The 19527-nt window shown below is 44.1% G+C and overlaps 1 protein-coding gene across 3 annotated transcripts in view; it reads right to left on the reverse strand.

The window, feature by feature from the left end:
- Positions 1-19200, reverse strand: part of pacrg (PARK2 co-regulated) — a 482128-nt gene extending 462928 nt beyond the window's left edge. Inside the window, exon 1 of one of the 3 annotated variants that reach the window (XM_072246200.1) lies at positions 18882-19200. In XM_072246200.1, the coding sequence (XP_072102301.1) occupies positions 18882-18950 (69 nt within the window). In that variant the 5' untranslated portion in view covers positions 18951-19200. The remainder of the gene's footprint in view (positions 1-18881) is intronic. The other 2 variants (XM_072246199.1, XM_072246201.1) reach the window with 2 other exon arrangements.
- Positions 19201-19527: the final 327 nt, after the last annotated feature.

The raw sequence follows: 19527 nt of genomic DNA on the forward strand, positions 1-19527 counted from the left end.
TGGAATGTGGGAGAGTATTTGACAGGTACATTATTCAAAGTCTAACCCAGCAGGGATACCTTTCTGCAATAATCTATTATTCTGCTCCTACTGAGAATGTGAACATTAAGGCCAATGAGAGGGGAGAGATCAGAGACAGGCCAGGATATGAAATTGTCCAAGCTGAAGAATTTCCATAATTTATATGATTAATCCACTGTCCAGGATAGACAGGTGGAAAGAGTTTCTTGGTCAGACACAAGACATTCTGTAGATGCTGGAAACGCAGAGTAACACACACAGAATGCTGGAAGAACTTAGCAGGTCAGGCAGCATCAATGGAAAGGAATAAAGAGTCGATGTTTCAGGCTGAGAGCCTTCTTCAGCCTTCCGGTGTAGGAGATAATTGGCAGCGTACAATGCAGGATGTTCAAATCTCACAACGACAGCCTTTCGGTGGTTTTGTTCTGATGAGAATGACTAAAAAACTTCCCCATTCTCTAGCAGGAGAAACAATCGACAAATAACATTGTTACAATGAAATGAAGAATCAGCTAATATAAATCCGTATCTTGCCAACAAATGATCTTCCAAACACAAGGACATTTTTCCATGAAGTGTAGGAAACTGAGAGATGATCTTAAAGAGGTGTATAAGCCATGACAGGCATCGAAAGGGTGAAGAGGTTAATGATTTTTGATAAGTTTCAACATACATGTGGCAAATAAAGCTAACTTTTACTTTAAAAAGTTTCCCCCCAGGTTCCCCTCTCACCTATGCCCTCTACTTCTTGATTTCCCCAATCTCGGTGAAAAAGTCAGAATGCATTTATCCTATTAATGCCCCTCTTGATTTATATACCTCTTCACCCTGCCTTAGGCTCTGATTAGATTCAGACTGGCTGTGTTCCAGCTCTATGCTGGTTAACAGTGTGATCTACATTGATTGGAAACGTCCCAAAACATTGAAGATTTCTAGCCGGGAACAAACTCAGAAACAAAGTGCACAATTTTTAATTTTTTTTTAAAATCCAAGGTTGGGCAGAAATCCCAACTTTGCCGTTTGTTTTCAGAAAGGGTAAGACAAGGGGGAGACACACTGGTCCTCATGGAGGGATCAGAAGGAGAGCAATTTCAAGTTCCTGTGTGTCAATATCTCTGAGGATCTAACCTGGACTGAACATATCAATGTAGCTGCAAAGAGGCACGACTGCGGCTATATTCCTGATAGAGGTGTATAAGATGATGAGAGGCATTGATCGTGTGGATACTCAGAGGCTTTTTCCCAGGGCTGAAATAGTTGCCACAAGAGGACACAGGTTTAAGGTGCTGGGGAGTAGGTACAGAGGAGATGTCAGGGGTAAGTATTTTATTCAGAGAGTGGTGAGTGTGTGGAATGGGCTGCCGGCAATAGTGGTGGAGGCAGATACAATAGGGTCTTTTAAGAGACTTTTGGATAGGTACATGGAGCTTAGAAAAATAGAGGGCTATGGGTAAGCCTAGTCATTTCTAAGGTAGGGACATGTTCGGCCCAACTTTGTGGGCCGAAGGGCCTGTATTGTGCTGTAGGTTTTCTATGTTTCTATTTCATTTAGAGTTTGAGGAGATTTGGTGTGGCACCAAAAACACTTGAAAATTTCTACGTCTTTGGGATGTGGGAGGACACTAGAGCATCCAAAGGAAATCATGCAGTCACAGAGAGATCGTACAAACTCCTTAGACACAGCAGCAGGAACAGAACCACAATCATCCGATCTCTGGCACTATAAAGCATTTCATTAACTGCTATGCTACAGTGCCTTTACGCCTTCCTTTTTACATAGGGGGTGATATGCATGTGGAACAAGCTGGCAGAGGAGGTATTTGAGGTAGGTACTATCATCACCATCATCACTATGAGCCGTGCCATATGAGGTGTCTGTTCATTTAATATGTGCTGTGTTGTTTGACATGGGCAATCCTGGTTTATCCATGACCGTGATTGTTCTTGAGAAATTTTTCTACAAAAGTGATTTGCCATTGCCTTCTTCTGGGCAGTGTCTTTACAAGACCAGTGATCCCAGCCATTTGTGATATGCACCAGCTGTTTATACGACCCTCCACTCCCCTGCTCCAGTGGCTTCAAGTGACACTGATTCGGGGGCTAAGCAGGTGCCACAGCTTGCCCAAGGGTGACCTACGGGTTAGCAGAGGGAAGGGGCGCCTTACACATCCTTTGGTAGAGATGTATCTCCACCCCGCCACCTGGTAGGTACCCTCACAAATTTTAAAAGACAGTTGGACTGGTACATGGGCTGGAAATGTTGAGAATGTTATGGGCCAAACATTGCCAAATAGGACTAGATTGGATAGGCATCTTAGTCAGGATGGACTGATTGGGTCGTAGGCCTGTTTCTATGCGAAATGACGGACTATAATCATCCATTTTCCATTACCGTAAGACATAGGAGCAGAATTAGGCCATTTGGTCCATCTAGTCTGCTCCACCATCCAAAGATGGCTGATCCTTTTACAACTGGTCTCAAAGCACAAATTACAAATGCATTCAATGTTTGACTAGTCCATTATCGACACTCATTACTCAAGCCCTTAACAATAACCTGGACTGAGTCACTTCGCTGTCTTGAGGTTGCGAATGTCAGGCAGGATCTGACCTTCCAGTTTAAGATGGTAGTACTGAAGATGGGTGACATCTTACCGACAGTTCATGAAGCAAGAAATACAAGTAAATACTTTATTAAATACAGTTCTACTATGGAAATTTCTGATAAACGATCACCACAAACAAGGAAGAGGTGAGCGAAGGAGAGGCTGACCCAAGGGTCAAGGCGTGCAGGTGTGGTGCAAAGCCAGAGCGGGGTTGAGGCTTGTTCGAGGAGAAGTGGTCAGAGCAAAGTGGAGAAAATTTGGAGCGGAGGATTTTCAGAGCCCGTCCATCTATACCAGGAGCAAAGATTGACCAATCTGAGTGGCGGGTTGGTTTGGAAATGCTGGGGATGGGCTGAAAAGGGGCAGCAGGGTCCAGACCCAGAGCATCTTGAAGTGATGGGGCCCATGTCCTAGTTCAGTGTTTGGAAAATTCAAACACTGGGCCAGATGGATTGAAAAGTGCATGTGTGTCAGGGACTAGAGGTGAGGGTCAGGCCTAATCTGGTTGCTGCTCCGGCAGCTCTAGGCCTGTGAGCTTCGCGACGATTTGCTTCACTGTGTGACAAACTTGAGGCTCAGGCTGTGGGCCTACTCCGGCTGCTTTTGGCTTCGTGTCCAAAGACTCACTTCCATTCTGAATGTTGTTGCTTGCTTGTGTTTTTCTCTTTCTCTCTCTGTCTCTCTGCACATTGGGTGTTTATTGGTCTTTTTTTAAATGGGTTCTTTCAAGTTTTCCTTGTTCTGTGGATGAATGTAAGGAGATGACTCTCAAGGGTGTATAATGTATACTGTACACACTTTGATAATAAATGTACTTTGAACTATTTTGAACAGACAAAGCAAGCAAATGAAAGTATAGAGAAAATAATGATGGCTGGTAAAGCAAATTGAAACAGGAGAGAAAAGAGTGAATGGATTGAATCAAAGGAACAAGCGCTCTACCTCAGGAGCAGCTTTAGTAGATTGTTGTTGATGAATCGACTTACAGTGTATTTTTTTCTCTGAGTCACCAGAAGCCAACAATGTCAATGCCTTTGACTGAAGGACTGACATCTTATTTATTAATAACATATGAATGATCCCACAAGTAGCAACCAACACGACAAGCTTTATCCGAAATACCGCAAGCTGCTACTACCTAAGAAGTTATTTCACCTCCGTCTGGTACAGGGGTTGGGGTGGGGGGCTACTGCGCAGGCTCGAAAGTTGCAGAATATTGTAGACTCACCCAGCTCTATCATGGGAACTGTAGACAATAATAGACAATAGGTGCAGGAGTAGGCCATTCAGCCCTTCGAGTTAGCACCGACATTCACTGTGATCACGGCTGATCATCCACAATCAGTACCCAGTTCCTGCTTTATCCCCATAACCTTTGATTCCGCTATCTTTAAGAGCTCTATCCATCTCTTTCTTGAAAGCATCTAGAGATTTGGCCTCCACAGCCTTCTGGGGCAGAGCATTCCATATATCCACCACTCTCTGAGTGAAAAAGTTTTTCTTCAACTCTGTTCTAAATGGCCTACCCCTTATTCTTAAACAGTGGCTTCTGGTTCTGGACTCACCCATCAGCGGGAACATGCTTCCTGCCTCCAGCATGTCCAATCCCTTAATAATCTTATATGTTTCAATAAGATCCCCTCTCAGCCTTCTAAATTCCAGAGTATACAAGCCCAGTCGCTCCAATCTTTCGACATATGACAGTCCCGCCATCCCGGGAATTAACCTTGTGAACCTACGTTGCACTCCCTCAATAGCAAGAATGTCCTTCCTCAAATTTGGAGACCAAAACTGCACACAGTACTCCAGGTGTGGTCTCACCAGGGCCCTGTACAACTGCAGAAGGACCTCTCTGCTCATACTCAGTTCCCCTTGTTATGAAGGCCAGCATGCCATTAGCTTTCTTCACTGTCTGCTGTACTTGCATGCTTGCTTTCAATGACTGATGTACAAGAACAGCTAGATCTCGTTGTTCTTCCCCTTATCCTAACTTGACTAAATTTAGATAATAATCTGCCTTCCTGTTCTTACCACCAAAGTGGGTAACCTCACATTTATCCACATTAAACTGCATCTGCCATGCAGCTGCCCACTCACCCAGCCTGTCCAAGTCACCCTGCATTCTCATAACATCCTCCTCACATTTCACACTGCCACCCAGCTTTACCAACATCCAGGACATCTTCAAGAGTGATGCCTCAAAAAGGAAGCATCCATCATTAAGGACCCCATCACCCAGGACTTCCCCTCTTCTCATTGCTACCATCGGGGGGAAGTACAGAAACCTGAAGGCAAACACTCAATGATTCAAAAACAGCATCTTCCCCTTTGCTATGCGATTTTTGAATGGGCATTAAACCCATGAACACTACCTCATTACTTTTTAAAACTTGTTTTTGCACTACTTATTTAATTTAACCTTTTAAATATAAATATATACTTCTTGTAATTTACAATAATGATAATGTTTTTATTATTATGTATTACAATGTACTGCTACTGTATAACAACAAATTTCACAACATTTGCCAGGGATATTAAACCTGATTCTGATTTTTCCCAGGGAAAACAATTGGACATTCAAAATATGCATTGGTGATTTTTGGATACAATTTAGTGAAGCTATTAAAAACTAATTTAGGTTTAATCTTTTAAATTATTTTATATTCTGAAGCAATAGAATGAAAATACTTTGAATAGCATGAGAGTCAGTGTTATATTTTGCATTTAGGAGTAGCATTTTGTCCAATGCTAGTACTTAAGTGCCAAATGGTTCTGTTTAATATCAGAGAATGTATGCATTATACAACCTGAAACTCTTGCTTTTCGCAGACACCCACAAAACAGAAGAGTACCCCAAAGAATGAGTGACAGTAAAAATAGTTAGAACCCCAAAGACCCCTACTCCCCCTCCCACGCACAAGCAGCAGCAAAACATCAACCCTCCCCCTCCCCACCCTCTTCCCCCACTTATTTCAGCAATAAAAAAGCATTAGCACCCACCATCCACTAGGCAAGCAATAGCAAAGCCTCCGAAGAGAGACCATGATCTGCAGTACAGCAAAAAATAATCATTCGCCCCAACAAATTCGACATGCCACAGGGTCCCTCTATCCCTAATAAAGGGGCAGAGTGGTGTCACACAGCAAGAGAGGATACTGACAAAACAAAAAACGACTCGCTGGTTGCAATATCAAAGTTTGCCTCATCACTTTTTTCTTACGAGTTCTCTGAGTCGGCAGCAAACTCTCCCCCACCATAGAGAGGGAGGGGGGGGAGAGGGAGAGGGGGGGAGAGAGAGGGAGAGAGAGAGAGAATGCCTGTGTAATGCGCTGTAAGGTTTCACTTCCAATGTAATGGTTTCTCGGTAGCTGCAATGTTTGGGTTATGACTAAAGATAACGGGGCTTTGGAATGTGGGGTTATCCAATGAGAGAGATGTTGTTCTTTCTTGTGGCTCTGGGAGAAGGGATTTTGCAGTCTTTTGCCGGGGAGAGATGGGGAGAGAAGACGCGACTGGAGGGAGTTGGTAGACCGCGGACAGAGTGGACTTGGAGCGAGGGTCCGAGGTCGGCTACGCTCGGAAGAGGTCGACGGGGAACCAGTGCACTGAACCGTGAGCTCCAACATTGCGCACTGGACTGTTTAATGAGAATGGGCCCTTTTTTTTGTTTCCTCACTAACCATATAGTCAAATTAAGAAATATAAAGCTCAATTGTTTAATCGCATATTGTGTACTGTTTGTTATTTCATGGTACTGATTTGTAACAGGGGACACATCACGCAGCATCCATCCAAACAAGATTTCTTAAGTTTGGCTGGGCCAAGGGCTGTCTTCCCCTAATTTAAGCCTCTGGCCGAACCGAGAGTTACACCTGCTATGTGTTTGCATTTGACAAATGCAATATTTCAGAGGCTGTTCTGACATTCGAGTGGGTATGGCATAGAAGACACAGTCTAAATGTGGGTAAATGGGCTGAGTATAGATGGGTGCAAAGGTCAGGATGAATGTGATGGGCCAAAGGTCTGTTGTCTGTGCTGCACAAGTGCTGAGCAATACAACTCACATATATGCCTTTTGGCCCAAACAGACCATTGCATCATCTCCGTGTCCATAAGACCAGGAATATCCAGATACAAGAAAATGAATATCGATTACTCGGACTTACAGTCATTGCTCCCCTCTTCACCGTTCCCCCTTCCTATTCCTCCCTCTCACCTGATCTCCTTACCTGCCCATCACCTCTCTCTCGTGCTCTTCTGTTTACTGATTTGCATAGACAATGCCAGGCCTGCTGAGTTCCTCCAGTATTTTGTGTGTGTTGCTTAGGAATATTCAGAAGCATTTTTTAAGATGCCAATTGATACCTGTCCACTCTATTGACAAATGCAACGCTTTTTTGAAGAATAATTTCCAGATTCAATGTTCTTCTTCAGAAATAGAATTCAAACCAATGACAACATAATTAGATGCTGCAACAGATATGCATCTTTGTTTAACTGAAAATGTACCAGATATAAGATCATTTCACAATCCACAAAGTTTGAGATCAGCTTTTGTTCCCGGTCCCAACTGTAAGATTGCATTATGCCACAATTTTCTTCAGTTTAACAACTTGAGTTCCAATTCCACCCATCTTCTCCCTCAGTCTTTGAACATCTGAACTAAAGGCAAAGCATGTGCAACAAGGCTCAAGGATAGCTTCTTTCCTGCTGTTGTAAGATGCTTGAATAGATCTCTTGTACAACAAAGATTAATTCTTTATCTCCCTGTCTTCTTCATTAGGCCCTCCCAGCTAATTTATCTATCTATAAGACCATAGGACCATAAGATATCACAGCAGAACTAGGCCAATTGGCCCATCAAGGCTGCTCTGACATTTCATCATGGCTGATCCATTTTCCCTCTCGGCACCAATCTCCTGCCTTCCCCCTGTAGTTCTTCATGCCCTGACCCATCAAGAATCTATCAATCTCTGCCTTAACTGACTTAGCCTCTGCAGCCACCTTTAGCAACAAGTTCCACAGGTTCACTACTCTCTGGCTAAAGTAATTTCCTCCTCATCTCCAGTCTAAAAGGACGTCCCTCTATTCTGAGGCAGTTCCCTCTGGTCTTCGACTCCCCCACCAGAGGAAATATCCTCGCCACATCCACTCTATCGAAGACTTTCCACATTCGATCAGTGTCAATGAGCTCATTCCACCATTCTTCTGAAATCCAGTGAGCCATCAAACACTCATCACATGACAAGTTTTTCAATCCTGGAATCGTTTTCATGGACTTCCTTTGAACCCTCTCCAACTTCAGCACATCCTTTCTTAGATAAGGGGCTGAACACTTCTCACAATACTCCAAGTGAGGCCTCACCAGTGCTTTATAAAGTCTCAACATTATATCTTCACCTGCACTGTGCTTCCTCTGTAACAGGACTTGAACCATGATACGAGGAAATCTGCAGACCAGCCTCCAGATCGAACTTATTATTCCCCGTAACTTCCGCCACCTCCAACGGGATCCCACCACTAAGCACATCTTTCCCTCGCCCTCCCCCCCCCCCCCGCTTTCAGCAGGGATCGCCCCCTACGCAACTCACTTGCCTATTCGTCCCCCCATCCCTCCCCACCGATCACCCTCCCGGCACTTATCCTTGTAAGCGGAACAAGTGCTACACATGCCCTTACACTTCCTCCCTTACCACCATTCAGGGCCCCAGACAGTCCTTCCAGGTGAGGCGAAACTTCACCTGTGAGTCAGCTGGGGTGATATACTGCGTCCGGTGCTTCCGATGCAGCCTTCTATATATTGGCAAGACCCGACGCAGACTGGGAGACTGTTTTGCTGAACACCTATGCTCTGTCCGCCAGAGAAAGCAGGATCTCCCAGTGGCCACATATTTTAATTCCACGTCCCATTCCCATTCTGATATGTCTATCCATGGCCTCCTCTACTGTAAAGATGAAGCCACACTCAGGTTGGAGGAACAACACCTTATATTCCGTCTGGGTAGCCTCCAACCTGATGGCATGAACATTGACTTCTCTAACTTCCGTTAATTCCCCACCTCCCCCTCGTACCCCATTCGTTATTTATTTATTATGTATATATATATATTCTTTTTCTCTCTCTCCTTTTTCTCCCTCTGTTCCTCTGACTATACCCGTTGCCCATCCTCTGGTTTCCCCCCCACCTTTTCTTTCTCCCTGGGCCTCCTGTCCCATAATCTTCTCATATCCCTTTTGCCTATCAACTGTCCAGCTCTTGGCTCCATCCCTCCCCCTCCTGTCTTCTCCTATCATTTTGGATCTCCCTCTCCCCCTCCCACTTTCAAATCTCTTACTAGCTCTTCTTTCAGTCAGTCCTGACCAAGGGTCTCGGCCTGAAACGTCGACTGTACCTCTTCCTAGAGATGGTGCCTGGCCTGCTGCGTTCACCAGCAACTTTGATGTGTGTTGAACCATGATATTCTGCATCCTAATACTTTGTTTCTTTTACTAACTAGATGTACTCATGTTTGGCAGTGAAAAACTCAAGTTTTTCACTGTATTTCTGTATCTGTGACAATAGAAAATAAATCAATTATAAATCTTGGAAAATTCAGTTTCCTGCCTTCCTGGTATAAAGGTATTTGATAAAAGATTTGCTTTATACAGAATAAAAATGGTTTTGTGTAATAACCATCAATGCAAGGACAGACACTTAAAACAATGCGGAAAGAAATATAAGCCCCCAACATATTATTATCACACTCCTCTATCAATGAAAAATTTGAGCATGGCAGTGATTAAATCTTTTATTTAGATTAAGAAGCTGTCAGTCTGGTCCCCCTCTAATTACCTGAGAAATGAAATGGAGATTCAGTACGCGTAAAACAAATTATTTTATTGGATGAAAACACAGCGTACTGCGAAATTGCATGTGTCACAGGAGTCAAAAAGACTCTGGAGACTAAATTGCAGATTATAATGGAAATGATTAATCTGATTTTGTAGGATTGGAAATTTATTGCTACACAAAAAATTGCACCCAAAATTTACGAATATGCTTAGCAACAGCATATTCACCTTCATCCTGAACACAAAGTGGAGAAAACTAAACTGCAATTAACTGGACTTAGTGCCACTTTATGATTTCATAAGACCATTAGACCATAAGATACAGGAGCAGAATTAGGCCATTTGGCCCATCAAGTCTGCTCCGCGATTTCATCATGCTGATCCAATTTTCCTCTCAGCCCCAATCTCCCGCCTTCTCCCCGTATCCCTTCATGCCCTGACCAATCAAGAATCTATCAACCTCTGCCTTAAATATACATAAAGACTTGGTCTCTACAGATGCCTGTGGCAATGAATTTCACAGATTCACCACTCTCTGGCTAAAGAAATTCCTCCTCACCTCCGTTCTAATGAGATGCCCCTCTATTCTGAGGCTGTGTGCTCTAGTTCTAGACTCTCCCGCTAAAGGAAACAACCTCTCCACATCCACTCTATCAAGGCATTTCACCATTCAATAGGTTTCAATTAGGTCACCCCTCATTCTTTCGAATTCTAGTGAATACAGGCCCAGGGCCATCAAACATTCTTCCTCTGACTATCCTTACAATCCTAGAATCATTTTTGTGAGCCTCCTTTGAACCTTCTCCAGTGTCAGATCATCCTTCCTAAATTAAGGGGCCTAAATTCTGAGATTCCATAAATATTATGAGATATGGGTTAAAAAGCAAAAACTGTGAAAATCGTTTCTTTAAACATATTCTTCAACTGTGTTCCTCATACATATACAGACACATCTCCTAGTATGACTTCAAAATGAAGATAGAATAAAGATAGAATGAAGATGAAAATAAGACCAAGCCAATCAAACTTTTTTTTCTTTTTCGAGAAATTTATTGCAAGGACGTGAAACAAGTCTGAAAGTGAGAAATTAAATTCAGTGTGTTGCTCTGCCGTTCAGGAAAATCCTGGCGGATCCTCAATATTTACATATCAGCACAGTGTCTCCCAACCATCGAGCACATCTATATGAAATGCTGTCATAGGAAAGCAGCATCCATCATCAGAGATGCCCACCACCCAGGTCACGCTCTCTTCACGCTGCTGCCATCAGGTAGAAGGTACAAGAGCCTCAGGACTCACACCACCAGGTTCAGGAACCGTTACCACCTCTCAGCCATCAGGCTCTTGAACAAAGGGGATAACTACACTCACTTGCCCATCCTTTGAGATGCTCCCACAACCAATGATCTCACTTTAAAGACTCTTTATCTTGTTATTTCATGTTCTCATTATTTATTGCTAATTATTTGTATTTGAATTTGCTTAGTCCTGATGAAGGGTCTCGACCTGAAATGTCGACTGTTTACTCTTTTCCATAGATGCTGCCTGACCTGCTGGGTTCCCCCAACACTTTGTGTGTATGTGTTGCATTTCGAAGGTTCAAAGATTCAAAGGTCCAATTTAATGTCAGAGAAATGTATACAATATAAATCCTGAAATGCTTTTTCTTCATATTTGCACAGTTTGTTGTCATTTGCACTCTGCTTGATCTTTCATTGATCCTGTTATAGTCACTATTCTATAGGTTTGCTAAGTATACCCACAGGAAAATGAATCTTTGGGTTGTATATGGTGACTTTGATAATAAATTTACTTTGAACTTTTTGAGCCCTCACTTTCCTTAGGGCTCACTATTGTTACTTAAAAATATTATTGATACACTTCATCATCTCTTTCCATGAGTTATCCTCTGGCAGCTTATTCCAAATACTGAACATACCCCCCTCTAAAAGAGTTGCCCCGAAGCTCCCTCTCACCTTAAACATATGCCCTCTTGTCCCCAGTCCAGGGAATAAGACCGAGTGCCCTCGTGATTTTAGACTGAGTTGGTGAGGGACTGAATTTAAGAGCGGGGAGGTTATGCTGCAACTATACAGGGTACTGGTGAGGCCGCACCTGGAGTACTGTGTGCAGTTCTGGTTTCCTTACTTGAGGAAGGATATACTGGCTTTGGAGACAGTGCAGAGGAGGTTCACCAGGTTGATTCCAGAGATGGGGAGAGATTGAGTCACCTGGGACTGTACTCGCTGGAATTCAGAAGGATGAGAGGAGGTCTTATAGAAACATAGAAAATTATGAAAGGGATAGATAAGATAGAGGCAGGAAAGTTATTTCCACTGGTAGATGAGACTAGAACAAGGGGACATAGCCTCAAGATTCGGGGGAGTAGATTTAGGATGGAGATGAGGAGGAACTGCTTTTCCCAGAGAGTGGTGAATCTGTGGAATTCTCTGCTCAGTGTAGCAGTGGAGGCTACTTAAGACGAGATTGGATAGATCTTTACATAGAAGGGGAATTAAGGGTTATGGGGGAAAGGCAGGTAGGTGGAGATGAGTCTATGGCCAGATCAGCCATGATCTTATTGAATGGTGGAGCAGGCTCGACGGGCCAGATGGCCGACTCCTGCTCCTGTTTCTTATGTTCTTATGTTTATAGATGCACCACAGAGAGCATTCTATCCAGATGCATCATGGCTTGGTATAGCACATGTTCTTTCAAAGACCACCGTAAACTTCAGAGAGTTGTCATACAGCCCAGTCCGTCATGAAAGCCAGCCTCCCCCCTGCTGGCTTTATATTTCTCACTGCCTCAGGAAAGAGGCTAACATAATCAAGGACCCCTCCCTCCACCCCAGGCCGTACTCTCTCTATCCCTCTTGCACCAGGCAGATGATATTAAAGCTTGAGAACACAAACCTCTGGGCTTAAGGATATCTTCTATGAATACTCAGTGTTATAAAAGATAAATAGTCATTCTCTCATTCTATCTTGCCATGTCCCTTGCGTGTGATTCGTCTGCCTACACTGCATTTTCTCTGTAACTGTTGCATATATTCTACATTACGGTTGCTTTATCTTTCATTTTGACTCAATTTATTTATGCTTGGAATGATCTTGGAAGTGGCATCTCAGGTAGAGAGGGTCATACAGAGAGATTTTGGCACATTGGCCTTCATAAATCAAAGTATTGAGTACAGGAATTTGCATGCTATGTTGAAGTTGATGTTTTGTGGATGTCTGTGAAGAGTAAGAATTTCATGTTGTATACTGTATACGTTTTCTGATATTAAATTGAATAATTTGAACCATTTGAGTTGTAGAAGATGTTGGTGAGGATTGGATTGGATTGCTAATTCAAGTATTGCATGCAGTTCTGGTCAACTACTGACAGGAAAGATATTAATCAGGTTGAAAGAGTGCAGAGAAAATTTACAAGGATGTTACTGGGACTTCAGGACTTCAGTTATAGGAAAGGGTTGAACAGGTTAGGACTTTACTCCCTGGAGTGCAGGAGAATGAGGGGAGATTTGATAGAGGTATACAAAATTATGACGGGTATAGATAGGGTAAATACAAGCTGGGATTTCCACTGAGGTTAGGTGAGACCAGAACTAGAGTCATGGGTTAAGGGTGAAAGGTGAAATGTTTAAGGGGGGGACACAACTAGAGGTTGTGGGTTAAGGGTGGAAGGTGAAATGCTTAACGGGAACACAAAGGGAACTTCTTTACTCAGAGAGTGGTGAGACTGTTCAGCGAGCTGCCAATGAAAGTGGTGAATATGGGATTGTTTTCAACATTTAAGAGAAATTTGAATGGGAGAAGTAGGGAGATCTATGGTCCAGGTCAATGGGACTAGGCTGAGTAATAGTTTGGCATGGACTACATGGGCCAAAGGGTCTTTTACAGTGCTATGGAGTTTTATGGCTCGCTAACTATCTATCTCAATGGTGCGTAGAACAAAGCTTTTTAGATTATGAAGACACATAGTCCTCTTTTGTCATTTAATAATGCATGCATTAAGAAATGATACAATATTTCCTCCGGTGTGATATCACAAAACACAGGACAGACCAAGACTGAAAAAACCGACAAAACCACATAATTATAACATATAGTTACAACACTGCAACAAGACCATAACTTGATGAAGAAGTCCGTGAGCACAGTAAAGTTCAAAGTCTCTCAAAAGTCCCACATCTCATGCAGCCGGGAGAAGGAAGAAAAACTCTCCCTGCCATGCCGACCACAGTCCGACTCTGAGTCATCCGAAAACTTCGAGCTCTGATCAGCTCTCCGACACCAAGTACTGAGCGCCACCTCTGTCCGAATGATTCGACCTCAACATCGGTCGCCAATAGCAGGCAAAGCCGGGGATTTTGAGGCCTACCCTCCGAAAGATTCCCGACCGCGGAATGTCAGTACGTGTGACAATAATTAGCCAATTATCAGCAGATACACACTGATCTCAGACCACAATACAAGTTCACAGACTGATACAGCACGAAGGAGGCTCTTCTGGCATGGCTTTCTGGTGCAGCAATCTCATCGCCCCACTGCTTTGGGTTTTCCTGTGTTTGTTCCTTCACGGTGCAACACGCACAAAACGCTGGAGCAACTCAGCTGCTCAGGCTGCGTCAACGGAAATGAAGCGACAGTCGGCGTCTGGGGCCGAGACCACACTGAGCCCTGAAGAAGGGTCTCGGCCCGAAACGTCGACTCTGACGAAGGGTGTGTGTTGCCTTGGACTTCTGGCATCTGCAGACTTTCTGGTGCCTGTTAATTTTTAGTTTTCTGTTGAACCTGTTTTCTCCTCCTTGTCAAGCATCCCACATTATATTTTTTTTACTGCATAAAGATGTTGGATATAGGGTTTTTTTTTTGGCATGCTGTAACATGATGCACCCACTGCCACTACAAGCATGCCACAAGATGAACTATCTTTTCAATTAATACAACCGTGGTGAAGGTCACTTTCTCTACGGCAGGTCTGAGCTAATATTAAAGTATTGTCAGCTATCAGGGCAACCAAACGTATTTCAATTTTCAAGCCAGAAAAGGACTGGGTGGCCAGTGGGTTGCAAATGAACAAATTGCATTTTACACTTATGATGGACTATTGGCTCGGGGCAATGTATATGCCAGCACAACTGTCAAGCTAGTTAACAATCAGAACTGGCAATCAACAGGTCACAGTGGATGCAAATCAGCATTTAAAAGAAACTCTTGCATTTCCACAAGGTTTTATTGTAGAGTCCTGATGTATTTTACTTACTGCCCACTGTGCTGCTGGCATTTAGGGCAGCAATGAAGGTCCCCCATCTCAGGGTCTCCTTCATCGTATTTGTTAAATAGGGGCTGTGCACAATCCTGATTTGATGGAGACAGCCGTGAGAAGCACAGAGGAACATCTGGAGAAACTTCTGAAATGCCCGCTTCGCTGCCGCTGCTACTGTGCAATCGAGAATCTCTGGAGGGGAAGGCCCCAAATCCTCGGCTTTGCCTATTGCCTGTTGCCGGGGCCGGGGTCGAAGCGCTCGGCAGAGATGGTGCTCGGTGCTCGGTGTTGGAGGGCTGGTCGGAGGCTTGAAGTTTTCGGACAGACTCAGAGTCGGCTGTGGTCGGGTGCTTCCAGGATGCTGCATCGGCAAGTTTGCAGTGCTGGAAGCTCATGGCAGGGAGAGTTTCTCCCTTCAACCGTCTGCGTGAGATGATGGGACTTTCGAGAGACTTTGAGACTTTTTTTTACCGTGCCCATGGTCTGTTCTTCAAATTACGGTATTGCTTTGCACTGTTGTAACTATATGTTATAAATATGTGGTTTTTGCCAATTTTTTTTAGTCTTGGTTTTTCTTGTGTTTCTTTGATATCATTCTGTAGGAACAAATTGTATCATTCTTAATGCATGCATTACTAAATGACAATAAAAGAGGACGGCGGGTCCTCATAATCTAATCTAATCTAATCATGGCAGTAGCTTCCTCTCGGTTTTCACTACTATCAGTCATGCAAGCCCCAGTTGGAGACTCAGGGATACCATCGCTCTTAGATTCTTCATCGCTGTGTCCGTAACAATTGTTTTTTGACTCGTTGGGGTTGTCAGCCCTGAGCTGAAGCCTTAAACCTGGAGGACTGGTGGGCCACACTTAGTCTGTCCTCTACCCTTGGACCTGAGCAGGACATGAACCCAAAGTGTTCCAATTCAGACAAAAGTTCCAGCAACTGACCCTCAGCCGACAGCACTGCTAAACATCACTGTCGAGTGGGGTCGGGGTTTTAAATACGGACACTTATTGAGCGTTAGACCTTGAGGACATGAGTGTTAATAGAAGGTAGAACATGGAACCGTGCAGGCCCCTGTACCCATGACATTGTGCTGTCCTTTTAACCTTCTCCAACATCGAGCTAACCCTTCCCTCCCGCTTAGATCTCCAATTTTCTTCCATCCATATCCCTAATATATCTGCTTCTACCACCGCCCCACACACTCAACACTCTCTCTGTCTCAAGCTTATTTCTGACACTCCCCCATACTTTCCTCCAATCACCTTAAAATTATCCTCCCTCATATTAGCCACTTCAACATTAGGGAAAAGTCTCTGGCTGTCCACTCTATCTGTACCTCTTATCATCTGGTACAACTCGATCAAATCACCTCTCACCCTCCTTCACTCCAAATAGAAAAGCCCAAAATCACTCAGCCTTTCCTTGTTAGACATAAATAAGGCCATTAGAGAAAATTTACAAGGACGTTGCCATATCTGGAGGAGCTGAGTTGTAAGGAAAGAGTGAATAGGTCAGGACTTTATTCCTTGGAATGTCGAAGATTGAGAGGAGATTTGATCAAGGTACACAAAATTATGAGGAGTATAGAGTAAATACAAGCAGGCTTTTTCCACTGAACTTGGGTGGGACTACAACCAGAGGTCATGGGTTAATAGAACATAGCAGCACAGTACAGGCCCTTCGGCCCACAATATTGTGCTGACCCTCAAACCCTGCCTCCCATATAACCTCCCACCTTAAATTACTCCATACACCTGTCTATTAGTCTCATAAACTTCACTAGTGTATCTGCCTCCACCACTGACTCAGGCAGTGCATTCCACGCACCAACCACTCTCTGAGTAAAAAACCTTCCTCTAATATCCCCCTTGAACTTCCCATCCCTTACTTTAAAGCCATGTCCTCTTGTATTGAGCAGTGGTACCCTGGGGTAGAGGTGCTGGCTATCCACTCTATCTATTCCTCTTATTATCTTGTACACTTCTATCATGTCTCCTCTCATCCTCCTTCTCTCCAAAGAGTAAATCCCCAGCTCCCTTAATCTCTGATCATAATGCATACTCTTTAAACCAGGCAGCATCCTGGTAAATCTCCTCTGTACCCTTTCCAATGCTTCCACATTCTTCCTATAGTGAGGTGACCAGAACTGGACACAGTACTCCAAGTGTGGCCTCACCAGAGTTTTATAGAGCTGCATCATCACATCGCGACTCTTAAACTCTATCCCTCGACTTATGAAAGCTAACACCCCATAAGCTTTCTTAACTACCCTATCCACCTGTGAGGCAACTTTCAGGGATCTGTGGACAGGTACCCCGAGATCCCTCTGCTCCTCCACACTAACCAAGTATCCTGCCATTTACTTTGTACTCTGTCATTAAGGGTGAAAGGTGAAAAAATAAAGGGGAATATGAGGGAAAACTTCTTCACTCGCTCAGAGGGTGGTGGGAGTGTGGAATGAACCGACAGCGCAAGTGGAGCATGTGAGCTGGATCTCAACATTTAAGAGAAATTTGCATAGGTACGTGGATGGTAGGCTACGGTCTCAGTGCAGGTCGATGGGACTAGGCGGCTTAAATGGTTCCATACAGACTAGATGGGCTGAAGGGCCTGTTTCAGTGCTATACTTTTCTATGACTCTGTACTGTCTAATTCATGCAGCATCCTGGTTAGTTTCCTCTGCACCCTCTCTAAAGCTCCCACTTTCTTCCTATAATGGGGTGACCAGAACTGAACACAATATTCCAGGTGAAGTCTGATCAGAGTTTTATAGAGCTGCAGCTCTGTGCATCGGAGACTGATTGGTTGCGTCACGGTCTGGTGCAGCAAGAAGCTACTGAGAGTAGTTGGCTTTGCTCAATCCATCACAGACACATCCCTCCCATCATCGGTCGAACCTACAGGAGGCAGTGCTTCAGAAAAGCAGCATCTGTGGTCAAGAATCCCCACCATCCACTCCGTGCCATCTTCTTACAGCTACCTCCAGGCTGGAGGTACAGAAGCCTGAAGTTCCTCACCACCGGGTTCAAGAACAGCAGCTTCCCATCAACCATTCAGTTCTTGAACCAAACAGCAAAACGCTAATCACTATTGTTTAACAGCACTATGACCACTTTGTTCTAGTTGTGTTATAAAATTGTGCAGGCGGTGTCAGGACACCTGTGTGGTAGATTTTTTAAGCCGTTGCAATGGGGCAGTTCCATCCTCTCAACCTCAGACGTCCGAGTCCAGTGGTACAAACAAGAGCCACAAAGTTGGGTCTTCCTTGGTTGTAGTCAATGGCCATGACATCTTCTATGCCTTGCCACGCTCTTCGCTCTCCAGGAAGCGTTGCAGAACCACCTTCCTGGCCGTTGGATCTCACTGTAGATCTCATCACCCGGAGTGGACTTGTGCTAGGACTGGCACGTCCCAAAACAGTTGTGTATGATTTGATTTTTTTCCTGCAAATGCCACTTGCCTGATGCCACTGCAAGCAAATTTTTCATTGCAACATACACAAAATACCTGAGGAACTCAGCAGACCAGGTTGTACCTATGGAAAAGTGTGAGCGGTCGACCATTTGGGCTGAGACCCTTCTTCATGGCTCAATCCTATCACCTATCACCTTCCAGCTAACTTCCTTCCCCCCCCCGCACCGCCCCACACCTTTCTATTCCAGCATTTCCCTCTTCCTTCTCAGACCTGATGAAAGGCCTCAGCCCCAAACGTCGACTGTTTACTCATTTCCATAGATGCTGCCTGCTGCTGTGTTCTTCCAGCATCTTGTGTGTGTTGCTTTGGATTTCCAGCATCTTCAGATTTTCTCAAGCTTTTCAGTGCACCTGTGCACACGGATCGTTGTGCATGCCAATCAATGTGACATTGACATTGAATTTATAGCATTAAAACCACTCAACAAAATTACTACCCTGCAAACTCCTCATGATTCATATTTGACCAGAGTCCAAGACTGTAATCTTGTATTGAAATAACATTATCCTCAGACTTTAAAAGTGCATGGGGTTATTATGAAGAAGCCAGCTTTGGATGTAAGTTTTATTACATATAAAGATATGGAGAATAAAGGCCTCAGCATTTCTTTTACAGCTGTTTTTTTAAAATGCTAAAATAGCTCCAAAGGTTGTCATGACTTACTAGAGGCTTGTTGACGTTGGCAGGCTGCAGTGGGAGGTGAGTGACTCTGTGTGTTTTCAGGGTCTTCATCGTAGCCCGGTTGGTGTGTATGGAGGTCGCCTTGCGGTCTGAAAACGAAGCCACAGAGAAAGAAGGAGCATTGAACAGCTTCCAGTGTTTGACAGAGCCGACTCCAGGCGTGTTTGCTTCTAGGGAACCGTTGCCAGGCGATTGAGAGTAACAGCACACGTCACTTCCGAACACCCGGTCAAAGAAGTTCTTGTTCTGTTATACCAACCTGATTTAAAGGATGGGATTATCACCTGGACATTCAACACACCAACACTGCCCCCACCGCCCCTCAGAAACAGTAGTCTTGTACGTCAGCAGCTTATTGTTTGACAAGACAAGTTTTCCTGAATTGGTCTCCGAGGGGAAGTAACTGGGGATTAATGGGGCGGCAAAGTTAATTGTTAATGCAAGGAATTCTGCAGATGCTGGAAGTTCAGAGCAACGCACACACAATAAGTGCTGGAGGAACTCAACAGGTCAGGCAGCATCCAAGGAGGGGGAACAATCAGTCGACGTTTCGGGCCGAGATCCTTCGTTAGGATTACTCGATCAAAAGTCAATTGTTAATCATGTCAAGCAGTTTGATTAGTGTGCG

Source organism: Mobula birostris, chromosome 29 (assembly GCF_030028105.1).
Source record: "Mobula birostris isolate sMobBir1 chromosome 29, sMobBir1.hap1, whole genome shotgun sequence".
Lineage (NCBI taxonomy): Eukaryota > Metazoa > Chordata > Chondrichthyes > Myliobatiformes > Myliobatidae > Mobula > Mobula birostris.